At 40.2% G+C, this 20,909-nt stretch overlaps 1 protein-coding gene across 1 annotated transcript in view; it reads left to right on the plus strand.

Annotated features, from left to right (window-relative positions):
• Positions 1-20,909, plus strand: part of LOC146003812 (suppressor of lurcher protein 1-like) — a 475,712-nt gene that overhangs the window by 411,115 nt on the left and 43,688 nt on the right. Inside the window, exon 8 of the mRNA XM_083142232.1 lies at positions 2,082-2,141. Coding sequence (XP_082998358.1) covers positions 2,082-2,141 — 60 coding nt within the window. The remainder of the gene's footprint in view (positions 1-2,081; positions 2,142-20,909) is intronic.

Below are 20,909 nucleotides of genomic sequence, written 5' to 3' on the forward strand. Positions count from 1 at the left end.
ATTCCTCGAAGATTTTCATGGATGCTATAATTGTAATTGTCTCTGGCAATGCACCACAATGTGCAAAGTAAACTTGAATAGCACATGAGTTTTTTCACTTCACGAATTGAAGCCGCTTCATTTTCTGGAAGAGCATCGATCACCTCACTGATTTTTTCAAGGTTGTTAGCATAATATAATATATAGCTGCTGATATCCAGGTTCCCTATCTCGTCAAGACTGGTTGCTGATGTAAACTAAGCTCAATCGCAACTTCCTGAAATTTTCGGGTTCGAGAGGGAGATTTCAGAAATATTTTCTTTGTGTTCGAAATCAACCTGTCCACTTCAGCAGTCAATCATGCACAAGAAATGTTAACCGAAAGGCAATATCCTGACTCAGCATGAAATACTTTTTTCTCACACTTTTCTCCTTCAGCAATGTTGAAACATGCGTGAGTTCAATATTACTTAAATAAGGCGAAAATTATTCACATAATAAACGGAAGAAAAATAAATGCCAACAACGTTTTTTGGGAGAAAAATAATTTATATACACATTTTTGTTAAAAAAAAAAATGTCAAATTTCATTGAAAAAGGCAAAAAAGGCATTATAATTAAAAATAGGCAGTGGGGTCCCAAATAGGCAAAATGAAAAGGCTTCCAAAACATTCGAAACAACATAAGAAACGTATATCCGGAAAAATTTTATCAATATATGCAGTAGATAAAAAGAGGCATTTTGCCAAACTTCCGGGCTCTAATGATAACCGAGCTCATGGGCTTCCTTGCGAAGTGTCTTGGTCGAAACAGTCAAATTGGTCGCACTTTGAAACTCTTCTGCAATCGAATGCATCGGACGGGTCCTATTTTTCCAAATCTCCCTCTTCAGTACTCTTCTGTCCAGGTCGTCCAATTTCGTGGGTCTTCCACTTCGTGGTGCATTGCTGCAGTGTCCCTTTTCCTGCCACTTCTTCATGAAAAAGGCTGCAGTTGATTTAGGGACCTGTCGGGCATCAGCTATGCTACATATACTCATGCCTTCTATAGAGCAGCCTAGTATGATCCCTCTTTCAAACATGCTGAGCTCTTTCCTGTCCATCACTTTATCAGCGAATAATCTGAGAAACCTCCTGCTGCCGTATATATAACCGTCTGTAGTCTCTTTTCCATGAGGAGTTCGTTTCAGAGTTGAAACCGGGTGTCCAATGACTTTCTTCCACATAGTGTATCTCTGAATAGAACAAAGTGTGCAGTGCTTTAACTAAAAATCCCAACTAAATACTCTACATAAAAACTTAAAATACTAAACCACTACAAAATCACTACTCCCTGTACATTGTTCCATTCCGAGATGACCCCTTTCAACACTCAAAGAGAACTCAACTTAACGTGCTTTAACCTCTGCTAATCAGTGGGAAGTGAAGTTCCCACACCACGCTTGCGTTCCTCCAACCTTCGGAATTTTTAGCCACGCCCCTTTTTCCAATTTAAAGCCATCTGGTGGCAAACTAACTAAACATTTATTTTTCTTTACTCGTACACCTTGCATATGGTTATATCATGTAAGTTGTTTGTTTGGAAAAGGCAGATGCTTCATTCAAACTGTTTGGTCAAGAATTTGAGTACTTCTCTCATTCATACTGTTAGTTTTGTCCAGAATTAGATAACGTGCCTCATTTATACAGTTCGTTTGGTCAAGAAGTAGGGCAGCAGATCCTGTTTAAAATGTTTTCGTTACGGATTGTTTCAGCTGGCTCGTATAAATGGTTTGTTTGTTTGAGATTCAGTGCCTGCTTTATCCAAACAGTTTGCTTCAGAACTTGAGTGATTCGTTTTTATAGTTCATTTTGTAAAGAACTATTGTAACTGCTTCAAATTGTGCTCTAAATGTTGACGCATGACCCGATATGGTAGATACTAGCACGAATGAATTGTCTAATCAAGAGACCTCGGATTCGATTCCCGGTAAGGCACAGCACCTTAAATTGTAGGTCCAGTTTCTATTAAGAATAAAGTTAACTTTTTACTAACCGTGTGCAAAAATTCAATATTTAATTCACCTTTAAAATTATGCTAACCACTTAACTTTGTCTTTGCAGATTGAGGGAAAGAATTCGCATCGTATTCGAAGAAGTGACCTTACAGAAAGGAGACTTGAGGTAAGACTTCACCGCTTAAAAAATTGATTGGGAAAATTGGATGTTTGTTAGTCCCCCAGATAACACCGTGAATCATTTCGCTCAACTATTCTTGGAGGTCATATTTCTACGGCCTCATTAAATGAGATGCCATTCCGAGGAAATTCATTATGAATTCTCTCTCTCCGAAGCAAATCTCACTTCGAGACATCCCCCCCCCCCTTCCCGAAAGATTGTCGGTCTGTTTCCAAGGTAAATTTTACGAAGGTAATTTCCTCATTATTTTATCGTCGCCTAACAAACCCTTAGAAGGGTCCCCACGGGCGGAAGTTTGCTCCAAGGTTTAAATTAATAAAGTCCAAAGTTAATATAGCCCCGTCATGAACTTCTCCAACTGTGGAAAGCTTGGAGGGGGTTAGCTTCACTTTTAAATGACATCGTAAACCACACTGGATTCCGTCCTTCTCGGCGAGAGAGTGTTTCGTTCCTAAGGAAACTCAACAAGGATGAGATTATATCTTGCACTGCGTTGAGACGGTGTTTATATATGGATGGTAATTGAAGAGGCCCTTGCCGTGTGTGTGCGCATGCTGTGAAGAACAGTTGGCAAAGTTCTGATTAAATTCTTGTCACTCTCTTTTGACTTCTCGTTGCTTTCTCAAAAGTTGCTGAAAGATCTGAGCCAGCTGCTCTTGTGGATGGCTTCACTACGCATCCTCAGCGCCATCTTGTAGTGCATGACCCTTTTGATATTATTAGTACTAGGAAACATTTAGCGTTAGAAGTTTTCACTTGAGTGCATTTCTTCAGCGTTTTAATCTCGTCCACTTTCATAAATTTGAGACTGTGGAAGCAAGCTCCTGCCTTTCTCTTCTTGAACTGCATTTTGAAGTTTTGAAGCTATCTTGTAGTTATCCATTAAGTTTATAGTCCGCCATGTTGAAACGCGTGGCTCTGATTGCTTCAAATGGAAGTTTGAATCATCATTTAAGGATTCCTAGCTGTTTTTAAAGCAAATGAACTCGTTGCCTTTCAATTTAAGGAATTTCGTTCACGCCCAAAAGAGTGAAATTTGTTTTTTCGTCCTCCATCTTGAAACTTTTCGACCTTTTTCGCTCCAGGTACAGTAGCAGGTAGCTCCTCTAACCGTAGCGGAGTGGTTAGCACAGCGCACTATGGCGCCAGGGGTACAAAGTACGAATCCCGTAGGTGTTTTTTTACGAGTGTCAATACATCAGTTCATCTTCATCGTCACGACAAGCCAAGTTGAAGAGAAGCAACACTAAGTAACTCCTTTAGAAGTTGATGATGTATGAGTTATTGATTAATAAATAATTTGAATAACTAACTGCAATAATGCTATACTGGAAAGAGGGTCCAATTTGCTAGTGTTCTGTTTGTAATCTAGAGATTGTGGGTTCGGATTTCGTTCAAGCACATCGGTCGTCCGTTTTATCCACTCCTCGTACTGTCATCGTGATTAACTTATACGGGAAGGCATATGGCTTTGATAGTTCGAGAACATCTTAGAGGGAGAAGGGTCGACCTTCTGGTAAGGCTCCCGAAAGTCAGTTTCACTTCCAACGAGGCTCTGGCGCCTGGACCCACGACCAGGATAATCCTCTATGGAGTCGTGTTGTCCTGTGTTTGCCCTTCTGTGCGCTGAGCGTCCCTTTACAGCCTCAGCTTTTAACATGGGTAGGGATATTGCAGTCCTCAGAGAAAGTATAGCTTTAGTTCTTGTATTGAATTAATGAATTGGTTTTAAAAAATGAATAAGAAAGTTTTATTATACATATTTCATTTTCATATTAGGGGCAGTGATGTGCCGTACACTATAAGTTTACGTCTACATGCGTTGAATACACGTAATCTACGCGTAGATTACATTTGGTTGTAGTTTACATAGACTACGTAGACAATCTAAAGTAAATTAGAAATAATTTTGAAGGCTTTCGTAAAAGGAAAGTGACATTTTCAACTATATTTGTTCCTAACGAACTGACAGGAATCTTATTTACAACGAAATTTCTCTCCTCTTCTACCAACTTCAAAAGAAAATAAATTGTATGCAAAAAAACAAAAAAAAACAGATGGCAGTCGTGAGGTGAAAGTAGTCCTTTTCTCACAAACACTAAAATATTTGCTATGTTAGGCTTTTTTCTTAGGTGAGAAATTGTTCAAAATTGAAAGGGAGATTATGAAAGGTTTTCTCACACATTAGCAACTGATACGTTGTATATTTTTGTTTTGCTTCTAAAGCGCCCTTAGCTAAGTTTTCACCTTTCGTCATGTTGTTTACATAGATTACGTTATCCACGTGTATAAAATAGTCTACGTGTAGAATATAGACTATCGTTGTTTACACGTAGACGCACATCACTGATTAGGGGTCAGTCCTCAATTTTGTTCTATTTAAGGGACATATATTCCCGTATTGCGTTACGGGCAAGAATAACCCATAATATAAAAATCAATCTGTCAAAAGCGTCTTTGGATTTACTATGTTCAAAGCATTGTTGCCAGGTCTTTTTGGTGAAGTTCACGTTGTTGGATGCTGGAAGTGACAGGTCAGGAAATAGAAGTGGACGAGATTGAAAGCAAGGGATGTTGGGGGGGGGGTAGTGGGGCTGCAGCCTCAATCGAAGTAGGAAAGATCAAAGGAAGCTCAATATGAAAACAGGAAGAACGTCAAATGATTCCAAGAGCAGGAGAGTGTCAGTTAACAGACGGTTCTGGTGGAGTTATTGGAGTATGATCTCCCTCTTTGAGGTTACGGGACGAGATAATAATTCTTGACTCTTCAAGAGCAAAGATTTTCTTTCCAGCCGGAAAATTGGGCATCCCAGAGGATCGGAATATTGAAAAGGCCCGGTGAGGAGTACACAAAGAAAAGAGTGTGGAAGTAGGGAGGAAGGTATGCAGCATATGAGTTGCAGAGAGAAGGCTTGTTGCGACAGGGGTTGGAAGAACGTTACACACCCTCCCCCTTTTGGCGATGGAAAGTTTTCCAGCACAAAGACATTCGAGTTCTGATTAAATATTGATCAGTCCCGGAGGTTTTCATTAAGTTACTCTGGGTACAATTTGCGCCTTCGAAGGGAGGACAATGACTCGACAGAAACAATGAACGAAAACAGGTCCAGAAGAGACAGAAGCTTTTTCAATGGTTCGGCTATTCTTTGTCAGAGATTTCTGAGGGGACAAAGGAGGAATCGTTTGTGCAAAGTTCAAATTGGAAGTTTGTCGGAGACATTTGCTCGTAGACTTTCTTCTTTTTCTTTCCTTGCGGGAGTCGAGCAAGATGGCGGCGCGAGTGATGTCATCTCCGAGGCGATGTTCATTTTTCTCTCCCCGTTTGCAGCTATAAAGAGGCGGACGTGGCATTTTCTGGAGCGTCTTTTAGCAAAAGATTCTTCCAAGATCGATTTCATGTAGAATCTCCGTGTTCTGCTTTGTAATTCTGTGTGTAGTGACACACTAGAGAACAATGGTGCGAGTATTACACCACGAGCATATCTAAGTGAATTTCACCGTAGGAACCGATGACTTCGAGTTCTGTCACAGGGGCTGCTACTTTGGGTAGTTGTCAACATCGTGCCAATCACATTTCGTTCCTGCCTAAGTGTTGCCACTTATGAATCGGAACTTTGCTGAAGCAGCACACAGAAAAAAATGGTTTGTTTGGAATTACCAAAAATGTTTGATTGAGCTGTTTGGTTATGCTTTTTGTTTCCGATAACCAAATGTTGCTTGTAATTACTAAATAATTTTGTTTAAGAATACCAAAAAATTTGGTCAGACGAAAGAAATATGGTACTCGTAAACAAAATGATACATATGTAAGTAAAGAGAAACAAAACGTTTGGATAAATTTTCTATATGTGCGTGAGCGTGCTTTCGAATTTGAAATAACGATTGTCCAGTTTCGTCGAGTGTAGTATGAATATCCTTTGTCGAAAATTGAAACTCATGTAGATAAATAATTACTCGAAGCGAGTCTTTATGTTGTTGTGTAACCTAATATTCTGAAAAAAAGCTCAGAATATACTTACTTTATACTGAGTTTCCTACACCGGCCGCTAGATGGTTCTGTCAAAATGTGTAGAAGAAACATAAGTTTTTGTACAACAAATAATGGTACGTTTGATTATAATCATGGTGAAAAATTGTGCTTTAACACTCTTCAAAAGATACGTGAACATCAAAGCTATAAATTAAAGAAGGAAATGTACTGCATTGAATAAAACTGAATCTCCCATGAGCAACCTTTTTGATTCTGGACTATATAAGTAGAAGCTAAGTGTGGCGCAAAAAAACATACATGCTCCAAAAACGTTTAGTTCACGTGAACTTTCTATTCTGAATGTGTGTTTTGAGATCAGCTAGTTTCTACAAACTATCCACCCTATCTAAAATTAGCCACATTATAACATAAGTAATTATGAATAAATTAATTAACAAATCGTTTGGTAATTTTGACTAAATTATTTGGTTTTCCTAAACAAATGGACTACATTTTGTTAAATTTACCAAAATATTATTTGGTTTTGGTAACCAAAAATTGTTTACGACAAACAAATAGAACTTGACCAAACCTTTTGGTACTGGTGAACAATTGTTTGGTTGATGCCTATTTAAACAAACTATTTGTTCACCACTACCATTTTTTTTGGTTAATCCAAACAAACATTTTTCTCTGTGCAGAAGACGGTTCCAACGTGCATTGAACATCTGCTGTGGTACACACCGAAACCTAAGTTATTAAGCTACTGTCACAGAGGGATTTATAAAGGCTATCATTTGTTTTGAACCCTGCAGACACTATTATTATTATTATTATTATTATTATTATTATTATTATTGTAATTGTAATTATAATTATTATCGTGGTACTTCACTAGCTTTAAAATATAGACACATCTGATTAAAAATTATTCATTAATCTTCATCAGTGGCGGCGATTGGCTTCCTAAACCGGGGAGGCAAGGTGCCAAAACTGGGAGGGCAAAGACCGTATATTTCCATTTGTATATAAGGTTTAGCATAGTGCGGGGGCAAAAGTGGAGAAAAGGGTGTGAGCAGTTTCCCCCTAATCACCACCACTGATCTTCATCTAACAAAAAGAACACTCGCCTAAAACTGTAACGCAAGAAACTTCTCCCTTCTACTTACTTTCATGAAATAAGAAAGTAAAACGACGTGGCATGTTTTATTTTTTTTATTATCACAATAACTAACTAATTCTTTAGCCGCCTTAAACCCAAAGGTTTATGGCTGTAGCAACACAAGCCTTCCATCTGCCCCTATCCTGGCCAAGATCAATCCAATCTTTTCCATCCTTACCGGTTTCCTTTAGGTCCATCTCAACGTTATCCCTCCATCTTCGCCTTGGCCTTCCTACAGGTCTCTTGCCATCAGGTTTCCCAACAAGAATCCTGTAAACTCTTCTTTCCTCTTTCCTTATCACAATACTAAGACATTTTAATGGTCGAGGTCCAGTCACATCTACCCCTCCAGCGTCTCATTTTTGGGAACTTGCGACCCCTAGATTATAGCCTAGTGACAAATCCCCCCTGTTGATGTTTTATACAAGAGCGAAATTTCTTACAAGAAATCAATGACGCTATCTAAATCTAACCCTAATTATAAATGCAATTAGGAAAAACTATTACTTGTAATACTAGTAGGTTCTCGTTCTAAAGGAGCAAAACCGTCCATTGGATTGTCACAGCTTCAAGAACCAATCAAAACGAGAAAGCGACCTCGGATGCAATAGTCTAGGAAACGTCTAATGGACATTCCCCTCTCCTCTTCCCAACACGTGTTTGCAACGATTGGCAACAGCCAGCAGCAGGATGCGATATCTTGGGGGAGGCGGGGGGATTTCCCCCACCAACAATCTTGGCCTCAAAAATCCCCACACCAAAAATTTCCGGGGGGGAATTTGTTTGTAACAACAAACAAAGGATAATCAAGTACTTTAAGTTTCAGATATACTTCACTAAGAATAATAACGAAAACACACACAAATTAGTCTGGCTGCGAGTGTTGAATGATGTTTCTCTCAAGAGATCATTAACAACTCTACATAAATATGCACAATGAAAGTAAAACAAGAATGCAAGACAATAATAACTATGAAATCTAACTGATTTATATTAACGTAAAGCAAAAAAATAAATAAAAACTTATTCGTAATAGAAACACTTCAACTATTCCATAATTTATTAATATCTTTAACTAGTAAAGGAATTAGTTTGCTACTTTATAATATCTGATATATATAAAAGTAACACAATTTCTTTATATGTAATTAATAATATTAATATATTTAAAATTTAGTTAATTATTTTTACTTTTATTAGCATTATAGATATGTATACCGCATAATTTATATATACATGTTTGTGGGCGGAGGCGGATTGTAGATTAAGATCTTTCCCCCCACCAGTCTTCAATGATTTCGCAGCCTGGCCAGCAGGCTTTTATTTTTAGCCCCCCCCCCCTCCCCCTTCCCAATCGATGAAAACCATAGAAACAAACACGATTTTTTTCTGGTTGCATCTGGTTTGCAAGGAAAACGGTAGGAAGTGATTACATATACTTGGTGCATATTCATTATTTTCTCTTCATATCTTCAAGACTTTCCTTTCTGACAAAAGCACTTAAACTTTGGGGGTGGTGATCTCAGAAGTAAAAGCCTATAAGGCCCCCATACTAAAGTCTTAAGTTGGAATAGCCTGTAGATAAGAGTTCTGAATATATTAAAAAAATAAAGGGGCCCAATACGCAGAACATTTTGAACAACATGCCCATTGGTGTTCTACATCTCGAGATCCATTTATATGGTCCAGAATCAACCTCCGTGGCGGAGGGGTTAGTACAGCACGCTACAAAACCAGGGGTCGCGGGTTCGAATCCTGGCCTGAGCAAGTGTGTTCTTTTGAGTGTTCCAATTTCATCATTCAACTCATCCTCATTGCCGCGACTGACGACTTCCGTGGCGGAGTGGTTAGCAAAGAGGTCTCTGACGCAAAGGGTCTCGGATTCGAATCCTGACCAGCGCATGGGTGTTCTTTGTGCGAGTCCCTTCATCAAGTTCATTATTATCAATCAGTCGTTTCCAGTGGCGGCTCATGCTATTTATTGTTAGGAGGGTTGCATTCATAAAAATAAAAATAAATACCTTAACTATTTGAAGATTAACTCCATGCGGCGGTCTTTTATTCAATTATTCATTTTTACTTGTACGATTTACCATTCAGAACACTAGATTATATAACTGACTGCCAGAAAACAAGTAACTCTTGGAATCGATTCGAATACTTAGTATCACGCACTTACTGACAAGCGAAACGGACACGTTACATGGCAGGCCACTGTTTCTCTCGGTAATCGCATGTTTATGCTCGGTGTCCGCCGGCATAGTGTGAGAGCTTTCGATTTCTACCACTTGGCAGCGCCACCGTACATTGGGCTGCTTTGAATGCAGTCTGCTTTTTAGGATTGACAAGGGCCTAGCAGGGAGGGAAGTGGAAGCAGTGCTTACGTTAGAGATAACATGGAGATGTACTGGCAGTCCCCGAGGGTGAAGCGACTTCATATACAAGTTTGCCTCTTGTCGCGCGTCAAGTGAAAGCTCCACACAGCGCAACGGGACGCAGTAAGATAGCGGAAGCATAAATATTTAATTTTTGCACTAATGGCAACAAAATATAATTTTTTCAGCCCCTTCATTGGCCGCCACTGGTCGTTTCCGCGATTAACCAAAAGTAACATAAAGCTACAAAAATAACCAAATCAATCAATGAATATGGTCCATAGCTGAAATTCCACCAATAGCGTGTCGGCAATTGTGTATTTTCTTTTGGAAGATACACTCAAGGATATAACCTAACAATTTTAGTCTTTTTGCAAACCTCAGTATTAATAACAATATTAAAGAAACAACCAGAACCTCTATTTCAGTTATTGAAGTCTAGGTTCACTCGAAACTTCGCCCTTCCCTCTAATGCTTAGCTGTAGACAATCACATTCCACTTATTGATTATATTGATTTTCGGCAAACTATATTACACGTATGACGAGAGCGTGAGCTGATTAGCACAGACACAATGTGAGTCCATTTACATAATGAATCCGTGGCTTGTGTGGTTCCAATAAAGCTTATGGCGGACAAATACAAGATACAGAGAACTAGTGTCAACAGTGAACGGGAAGTTGCCATGAAATTTAGAAAGGAGATATGTAATGCTTCCTTTAATTTGCCTTCCATAATTTTGTTCTCAGTGTTTCCGTATGATATCTTCAGCAATATCATGATCAGAAGCAGTAATCAGAATCAGAATCGGCGGAAACTTTTTAACCACCGGCAGCATCGTTATGAGTTTCAGAATCGTAATAAGCTGCAACATCGTGATCAGTTTCAGAATCAGCGGCAGCATCGTAATCAATTTAATTTCAAAATCATAATGAGCGGCAGCATATTACGAGTTTGAAAATCATGTTCAACTGCAGCACCTTAATCAGTTTTAGAATCAGCGACACCATCGTGATCAGTTTTAGAATCAGCGACACCATTCGTAATCAGTTATAGAATCGGCGGTACCAACGTAATCAGTTATAGAATCGGCGGTACCAACGTAATCAGTTTTAGAAACGGCGGTACCAACGTAATCAGTTATAGAATCGGCGGTACCAACGTAATCAGTTATAGAATCAGCGGTACCAACGTAATCTGTTTCAGCATCACAGTCCGCGTCAGGATCGTAATCTGTTTCAGCATCAGCATCGGCGACACCATCGTAATCAGTTTTAGAATCGGCGACACCATCGTAATCAGTTCTAGAATCGGCGACACCATCGTAATCAGTTTTAGAATCGGCGACACCATCGTAATCAGTTTTAGAATCGGCGACACCATCGTAATCAGTTTTAGAATCGGCGACACCATCGTAATCAGTTTTAGAATCGGCGACACCATCGTAATCAGTTTTAGAATCGGCGACACCATCGTAATCAGTTTTAGAATCGGCGACACCATCGTAATCAGTTTTAGAATCGGCGACACCATCGTAATCAGTTTTAGAATCGGCGACACCATCGTAATCAGTTTTAGAATCGGCGACACCATCGTAATCAGTTTTAGAATCGGCGACACCATCGTAATCAGTTTTAGAATCGGCGACACCATCGTAATCAGTTATAGAATCGGCGGTGCCAACGTAATCAGTTATAGAATCGGCGGTGCCAACGTAATCAGTTATAGAATCGGCGGTGCCAACGTAATCAGTTATAGAATCGGCGGTACCAACGTAATCAGTTATAGAATCGGCGGTACCAACGTAATCAGTTATAGAATCGGCGGTACCAACGTAATCTGTTTCAGCATCACAGTCCGCGGCAGGATCGTAATCAGTTTTAGAATCGGCGACACCATCGTAATCAGTTTTAGAATCGGCGACACCATCGTAATCAGTTTTAGAATCGGCGACACCATCGTAATCAGTTTTAGAATCGGCGACACCATCGTAATCAGTTTTAGAATCGGCGACACCATCGTAATCAGTTTTAGAATCGGCGACACCATCGTAATCAGTTTTAGAATCGGCGACACCATCGTAATCAGTTTTAGAATCGGCGACACCATCGTAATCAGTTATAGAATCGGCGGTGCCAACGTAATCAGTTATAGAATCGGCGGTGCCAACGTAATCAGTTATAGAATCGGCGGTACCAACGTAATCAGTTATAGAATCGGCGGTACCAACGTAATCTGTTTCAGCATCACAGTCCGCGGCAGGATCGTAATCTGTTTCAGCATCACGATCAGCGGCAACATTGTAATCAGTAGATTAGATTCATAACCAGCGGCAGCATCATAATCAGTTTCATAATCAAAATCAGCTTGAGTATGATGATAAATGGCGACATTATAACCAGCGGGAGAATCGTAACCAGTTTGAGTCATATTCAGAGGCCAGCAATATAACCAGCGGGAGCATCATGATCAGCGGCAGCATTATAATCGGCTGAGCTTCAATAGCATCCTGAGGGGGGATGAGGGGGAGTAAATCGATATCGACGGTTTACGGACCTTTTTTGCGGTTTTGCTAATTAGAACCCTAAAACCAGCCATTAGTCTACAATGCAATCCAATATTATACAAGACACCTCAAAATATGCTAAAAATGAAAGTGCTATGTTACGGACAGGAAAATACAGACTACATTCTCTCCCGGGATCTCTGGAGCAGGCGAACGAAAACAAGTCTCTGCGCAAGTAGTGGCTGGAGAGGGCTCGACCAATGAATCCGTGAGAGGGGAAACGTCAATGCAGCTACCACCCGTTTGCAGCAATGCGCACTACTTTGTTTCGCCCATTCGCTTTCTCCCATTCTCTACCGTTATGCGCGTTCCTGCTCCACAGATTCCAGAGACCGAGTATAGAGAACATTGAGGTGATTGTTTTTGCTATGCTTTAGTTACAGTAGCCCCAGTGGCGTACTTTTGATGCAGTTTTCGGTGTGCACATGCAGAAGACATGATTATTTTAATCATCTAGAGCTGTAAACAGTCATAAACGTGTACAACTGATTACAAACATTGAAAGGATCTTGTTTTCACTTCTCGGTCCGTGCAAAGAGAAGCTAAATTGATGGAAACATGCTCTTTCAGAAATCAATTAACATGTTTTAGGTCTGGAGGCTTTTGCTCACGTAAAAATCACCAGTTTTAATTTTCTATTCTGAAGCTTCCGTTTCTTTCTTATTCTTAATTGGGGTGCTTTTTCCTTGCAGATAAGTCTAAAGAAGTTTAAGATTTTCGGACATTTCCTTTGTTTTGTGTTCAGCGAGTGGCCACAATTTCTTTTTTCATGTTTTTCTTTGGTTCTGTCTCTTTCTTCTTCTCCACAGTTCAAAACAAGTAATTAGGACTCGTAAGTTTTCTCTCTCTTCAGAAGAAATGCTCTTGAGTAATCGAGAGAAGGAGAGAGAAAAGAAAGTTACCCTTGCCGAAAAAGAAATTATTTACCAACTTCTTCTCTATCAAAGTCGTTACTCCGAAAGGCAAGGTTGGAAAGTTGGATATTGAAAAAAGATTCAGAAGGAAAACTACTGGCGTGCGAATGGATCAAAATTAAGAAAGTTCTCTTTCTAGAAAAAAAAACGAAGTGCCAAGGTTTGTGTATTTTGACAGTCTTTGCATTATATAAATGAGAGTTTAAGAGCAACATAACAGGGCAAGAGAAAGCACGAAAATATCTACATCATCATCCAAGGTGAAACTATGCAGGTTGTTCCATCAGTGATATCCAACAAGCACGATGGATGAATCATCACTTGTAGGCCCTTGACGTTCTGAAGAATATTATTAACAGTTTGATGCAATTAATTCCCACATAGATAATAGTTCTTCAGTGAATCCTTAATTTGTATTATTTTATAACCTTATGAACATTTCCACAGCACTATCTTTACTATTATTACTTATCATTTCCATAATCAAAGTCGAGGGCACTGCTCTTATTAAAATAATCCCTTATTACACTTATTTCGAAAACCAATCTGATAGTTTGTCACCCATGCCCAAGGCAGGACTCGAATCAGTAAACTTCAGACGGGAGATTTTCAACGGATCAGTTCAAAGAAATTTTAATAAGTAACGGGAGAACATGTATATTATGTCAGTTAATTTCAGATACCCAGATGCGTGTTCATACTAATTGCATGCAAGGATGGTCTCTCGGAACCAGGATATGGGAGCTTTAGCCCCTAGGCCAAGTGTGCTGCGACCAGAATCTATGCAGGAGAACTTTGGGGGTGTATTCTTAGCTTATTCCTTTTCTTGGATAATTTTCATTGATGCCATCTAAATTTGTCTTATAATCAAATATTGGCTCCTGTATTTGAACCTATGGATTAAGAAACAGTGTCCTTCTTTAAACATCTCTCCCACTTACTTTTTGAACACGGCAAAGCTTGGTAAGTTCCTCAAAAAAGTAATGTGTTGCAGTTAATGTTACTTTGCTTCCACAAGTAAGTTGTTACAGTTAGTTACTTTGCTTCCAAAAGTAAGTCGTTACCGTTAGATACTTTGCTTCCACAAGTAAGTTGTTACAGTTAGTTACTTTGCCTCCAGACGTAAGCTGTAGCAGTTAGGTACTTTGCTTCCACAAGTAAGTAGTTACTATGCCTCCAGAAGTAAGTTGTTACCGTTAGTTACTTTGCTTCCAAAATTAAGGCGTTACCGTTAGTTACTTTGGTTTGAAAAGTAAGGCGTTACCGTTAGTTACTTTGGTTTGAAAAGTAAGGCGTTACAGTTAGTTACTTTGCTTTGAAAAGTAAGGCGTTACAGTTAGTTACTTTGGTTTGAAAAGTAAGACGTTGCAGTTAGTTACTTTGCTTCCAAAAGTAAGTTGTTGCAGTTAGTTACTTTTCTTCCAGAAGTAAGTTGTTACCGTTAGTTACTTTTCTTCCAGGTGTAAGTAGTTACCAGTACTTTGCTTCGAACAGTAAGGCTTTACCGTTACTTTGTCTTAATGGGATTAAATTGTTGACGCAAGTATCGCATCTATTCACTCCACTGCATCTTTTCATAGAAGATAATATTTAACTCTTTTTTATTTTCAAAGCGCAACAACGTGTGTTATCCTTGTAAATAAATCCTACCGTTCTGTATTTATCAGAGTGAAGCAAGTACACTAGTAATTTCGATAACATGTTGCCTGCGTTAGGTTACTCCTGAACATGCGGAGAGCTCAGGTGTTTGTTCATGCACTTCTTGCTTTCAGTGGTAAAGCTAATCACGGTTTTCTTGATGGCCGTGTTCCTTCAACCAGTGTTTTGTGTTTATCCAAGGCTCTCTCTTGTGTGGCATCATCTGGTCAACGATATTTGCTTACTGCAAGAAGCGGATAGAGTATCCCAAAGGGCAACGATAAGTAGCTATTTGGTTTCTCTTGGCTCCTGGAAACTTTGATCTTAGCCAACCTTGGTTCAGATTTCATAATGGTGTCGTTTTCTGTGCTGTGGACCCAGTAAGGTCCTTTCATGACGTCTAGGGTTCTTTGCCGTATTGTTGTCAGGCTCGATTTCAGCTTTCCTATTTTATCGTATTTTGCTTCTACTATTATTAATGTCATCGTTAATTGAATGGTAGGGATGGTACGGACACGAGACAGGACGTACTTAGTTCTTCGTAACATTTGAATTTCGTCACTTATATTATTATCATCTTATAAGTTGAATATTTACATCACTAGTTTCATCTCAAGAAAGACTATGAATTATGGAATTATAAATGGAGAAACTATTTTTGACCATTTTCTACCTGTCTCCCAATACTGAAATAGGCCACTAGAAACAACGCAACTTACTGCAGTTCCCACGAAAAAACATTAATGAATGCCTTAATTGAAACGAATCGTATGGCGATAAACTCGTAATGAAGAATTTAATTTAGACAGTAAGGCCCACTCTGAATAAAGGACAAACACAAAACACCATGCATGAATAATATACATGTGTGTGTGTGTGTGTGTGTGTATATATGTATATGTATGTGTGTGTGTGTGTATATATATATATATATATATATATATATATATATATATACACCGCGTGAGGCACCTAAAAGTACCACCTGAAATAGCGAAGAAACCAGAAACAGTAGCGATGTGAGGTTTACGGGAAACAATAATATCAAATGGGGCTCGTAAATCGGAGGTATGGGGTGGGTCGAAAAATAACGACAAATGGGGCATCTGGAGCAAAGTCATATTTTTTTTAATGGAACGATATACAATAACATGCATAATATAAACGAGCACACGCAGAGAAACACAACGCCGTTGGTCTCATGCATCTACTGCACATAGGAACGAAGATATGGCCATGTGAAAATATGTAAACAAACTAACAAGTGGCCCACTTGACCGTCAGTACCACGGCATGTAAGACTTCTCAGGTGCCTGACAGAACTGCCTCTACGCAGAGCAAGTTTTGATAGCAGGTCCATGAGATCGTGTTAGTTCATAGCAAGCAGTCGTAGTGGTAAGATCGAAGATTATGGTGTTCACAAACATAGAGAAAGTGGACATGATCCTGATTTATGGGGAATGCCGAAAGAATGCCTCAGAAGCCTACCGTGTGAACGCAGAGAGATATCCGGACAGACGACAGCCATCTCGACGTCTGTTTGGTAAGTTATTTATTAAATTAAGAGACACCGGAAGTGTAACACCACGAGCACGTTGGCGGAACAAGTCAACTACAGGTGAGGCAGGTGCAACAAATGTTCTCGCCGCTGTTGCTGTGAATCCGCACGTTAGCTCCCGTGAAATTGCCAGGGATGCTGGGATGAGTCAGCGAAGTGTATTGCGCATTCTGCACACACACACACACAAGTTTCACACATATCATATCTCCCTCCATCAGGAACTTCACGGGAATGATTTTGTGGACCGTGTTCGGTTTTGCACATGGTTGTTACGACACGACACACCCGATTTGTCACGTATCCTCTTAACTGACGAGGCAACTTTTACCAATCATGGAAATGTCAACCTAAGGAACATGCACTATTGATCGGTGACAAATCCAGATTGGCTTCGCCAAGTGGAACGCCAGCGCCCATGGAGTGTGAACGTGTGGTGTGGTATAGTGGGTGAACATCTCATTGGTCCTTTTTTTATACAAGGGACACTGAATGCTGACCGACCGATACATACAGTTTTTACAACATGAACTGCCTGTACTATTGGAGGACATACCACTGCAGACAAGGACGGAAATGTGGTACCAACATGACAACATGACGGGTGCCCAGCTCACAGTGCAAGACGCGCTACAGCATGTGTGGAAAATACATTTCAAAATCGTTGGATTGGACGTGGAGGGCCTGTCAAATGGCCGGCTCGTTCTCCAGATTTGCACCCCTTAGACTTTTTCCTGTGGGGAAAGCTGAAGGACATTGTCTACCGGGATGTGCCAACAACTCCAGAGGATATGCAACACCGCATTACTGCGGGCTGTAGGGACGTTCCCTACGAGATGCTACATTCTATGCAACGATCTTTGCGTGGGCGCCTCGTTGCCTGTATCGCAGCTGACGGCCACCACTTTGAACACACACTTTGACAGGTTTTCGCTTCTTACGCAGAGGTTCTTCGACATACTGTCATGGTCATTTTCATTATGCTGTAACACTGTCAAATACATGGTGCTGACGATGTCTACTGTATTTTTTCTTCCTTTAACACGTTCTGTCTTCATCTTGTCCAATGGCTTCCGACATCTCATACTTGTACATGCCGTGGTACTGACGGTCAAGTGGGCCACTTGTTACTTTGTTTACATATTGTCACATGGCCATATCTTCGTTCCTATGTGCAGTAGATGCACGAGACCAACGGCGTTGTGTTTCTCTGCGTGTGCTCTTTTATATTATGCATGTTATTGTATATCGTTCCATTAAAAAAAATATGACTTTGCTCCAGATGCCCCATTTGTCGTTATTTTTCGACCCACCCCATACCTCCGATTTACGAGCCCCATTTGATATTATTGTTTCCCGCAAACCTCACATCGCTACTGTTTCTGGTTTCTTCGCTATTTCAGGTGGTACTTTTAGGTGCCTCACGCGGTATATGCAGTGGCGGAGATTGGGGGAGAGGGGGCAGTTGCCCACCCCCCAGTTCTGGGACCTAATCGCCGCCACTGCATATATATATATATATATATCGTATATAGTGTGTGTGTGTTTTCGTTTTCGGGCCTTTTAATGTGACTGCCCCGCTACAATATTTTCTCGCCCCTCCCTCCCCCCGCACCCCCAACCAGTCACTTTTCCCTGACGCCGTCACTGCTTGGACCGAATGTAAGTTGTGCGAGATAAAAGGATCTGGTCCTGTTATGGAACCAAATAGAACCCATTAGAATGTATGGCGAAATATCTCTCAGCGGACATTTTTACTTTACAATTCCGTTGAAAAAATTTATATTTTCTTCTTACTCCCTGTAATTGCAAACATGTCGTGCAACATCAACCACCGAAAGGTAGTCACACCTAACCGGTCAGAAACATGTGTACAATCGGAAATTTTCATATAGGGGACAATTGAAGTTCTGGGTAATATTGTCAAGGGACGCGGAACATATTACTTAAATAAGGGCCTGTCCCTTAAAATCCGGGACGCCTGGCAACCCTGCTTACCACCGACATTATCGCTGCATTGGCTCTCTTTACAGTACACTGAAGATGTAGAAGATAATGTATTGTTTTTTTAGCTGAAAACTAATATCGACCAAGGTTTCAGAATAACAGAGTATTTTGGTTGTTGGTGACCCGTCCTTCGACACTAACCAGATCATTAGCGTAACGAGTTTATTCTCTGTGGTGAAGGGAGGGACTCCTAGTTCATTGATTCTTGTGGCTATGTTTTCAGGTATTGTGAAATGAAACTCCAATGTCCACAGAGAATTTCTGTTGGGAGACAGTCTGTTGACGCTCTATAACCTCCCTGGTTATATCTATGAACCAGAAGCAACTCACCCCTACTTTCTAGCCGCAAAATAACCCTCATCCGTTTTGTGACGTGTGCTGGAAGAAGAAAGGTGGCTTTACAATCGACAAGGTAGAATGTCATCCCCGAGTTTGCATCCAAAAGTAACACGTTGGCGTTAGTTACTATTGCACCCAAAAGTAACACGTTGGCGTTTGTTACTTTGCAACCAAAAGTAATGTGTTATCATTACAGTTACCTTGCAACAAAATGTAAAGTGTTGCCATAACTGTGATTCCAAAAGTAACATATTGCAGTGACCGTTACTTTGCTTTCAAAATTAACGTGATACTGTTAGTTTCTATTAGAGTCCACGACCACTGAAAGGCTAATTCGGACGAGACCTACAGTTCAAAGTGGGATTCGAATCATTATGTGTCTCCACCGGGCATCGGATCCGGAATCTCCTGAGTACAAGGCGGCGACGATGTCCTCACTAGTAGTGACAGATTTTGGAGGATTTTGGTCCGGGTGGTCAAGCAATGACGATGTCAGTCGGGGCTACAGAGCCGCCCTCTCTTATTTCTGACTCCGTTGTTGTGGTCAAGTGACCACTCCCAAATCCATCGTTCGATCTGTTCGTCGGCCAAAAGTAGCAGAAATGCTGTGCAAAAGGATAAAAATTGATACAGTATCAAAACAATTACCTATAGTGTGCAGCTGACTAAAAGAAAAAGTGTCTATTTTGGAAACTTTTATACAGCTTGCCATATACGATTACCGATAAACCCGCATGCGCAGTACACAGTGAAATCACTTGCCTGTGACAGCCAATCCGCATCACTTGTATTGCTTTATCGGCTATCGCACCTGCATGGATCTGTATAGTGCTCCCTCATATGAAAATCTTCACGTAAACCATACGCACGAAGTAATCATTCAATAATTATTAGAAGGGGCGTGAAGTAAATTTCAATGAGTTCAGCTTAGACAAAGCACACTGATTTAATATCCCATTTAATATTGTAAAAGTAATGATGGAGCTGGTCGTTTCCCTCCATCTTTCATTGTTTGCGTTAGCTGAAGATTGGAATTTGAGTGCTGCCATCTGCCGAGAGGATGAGGAAAATCAATATTTCGTAAGTAACCATCCTCTTAATTCTCCATTTCAATTGCTGCTTTTAATCTCTCCCCCTCCCCATTTTTAAAATCTCTTCTCTTAGATGAAAATCTCGAAGAAAGGAACAGGAATTGATTATTTTGCTACTTAAAGATCTTCCAACAGGATTCCCTAGCTCAACCGTAATTCTCTTACAGAGGCTTGACAAAAAATGTAAAAAGGGTGATATGGGGCTCAGAAATTTCGTAAAGTCAAAGGTGTCCCAGGTTCGAAACCTGTTTAATATTTCTGTCCATTCGTCCAATTCATCTCCATCGTCGCAATTAATCCAAGAGGTAGAAAAGTGAAGTAAAACAACTTAAATGGAGAGTGAATCAATCCAGCACGCGCTCCTCAAAAACACCTTTAATACCCGTTGAAGGCACAGAGTGGTTCGGATCAAACTTTAAACTGTAGGTCCAGCCCTGATTAGCCTTATTGTGCATAAAGTGGACTTAAAACAACAACTCAATCAATCAACACCTGTTATGTCTCTCAACAGCAGCAACGTTCATGTTACATAAAATTGGAACAACAGGTTCGTAACATGCATTTGGCATTGTTGTTTCTTTGTTCTATTTGTAATTTATAGGGCTATGGTTTTAAATGCCAAATACAAAACTATAAAAATGTAACAATGCCCTAAAAAGCAGAAAAATACTGTATAATGTTCTCAAGATGCTCATTTGCAACAAACGTACGTGTTCGTTTCACCAATCCTGCATTGGAATGGACAACTAGCAGCATACCAGGAGCGTATATTCTAGGCTAGCTAGGCTATCTGCGAAGCCTGAAGTCTAGAGAATGAAATACAGGAGATGATGATGGTGATTCTGAAGTTGGCAACCTGATTTCTTGAGAGTTGGCAACCTGATTTCTTGAGAGTTGGCAACCTGATTTCTTGAGAGTTGGCAACCTGATTTCTTGAGAGTTGGCAACCTGATTCCTTGAGAGTTGGCAACCTGATTCCTTGAGAGTTGGCAATCTGATTCCTTGAGAGTTGGCAATCTGATTCCTTGAGAGTTGGCAACCTGATTCCTTGAGAGTTGGCAACCTGATTCCTTGAGAGTTGGCTACCTGATTTCTTGAGAGTTGGCTACCTGATTTCTTGAGGGTTGGCTACC

This window comes from Lepisma saccharinum, chromosome 20, assembly GCF_977018435.1.
Source record: "Lepisma saccharinum chromosome 20, izLepSacc3.1, whole genome shotgun sequence".
Classification (NCBI taxonomy): Eukaryota; Metazoa; Arthropoda; class Insecta; order Zygentoma; family Lepismatidae; genus Lepisma; species Lepisma saccharinum.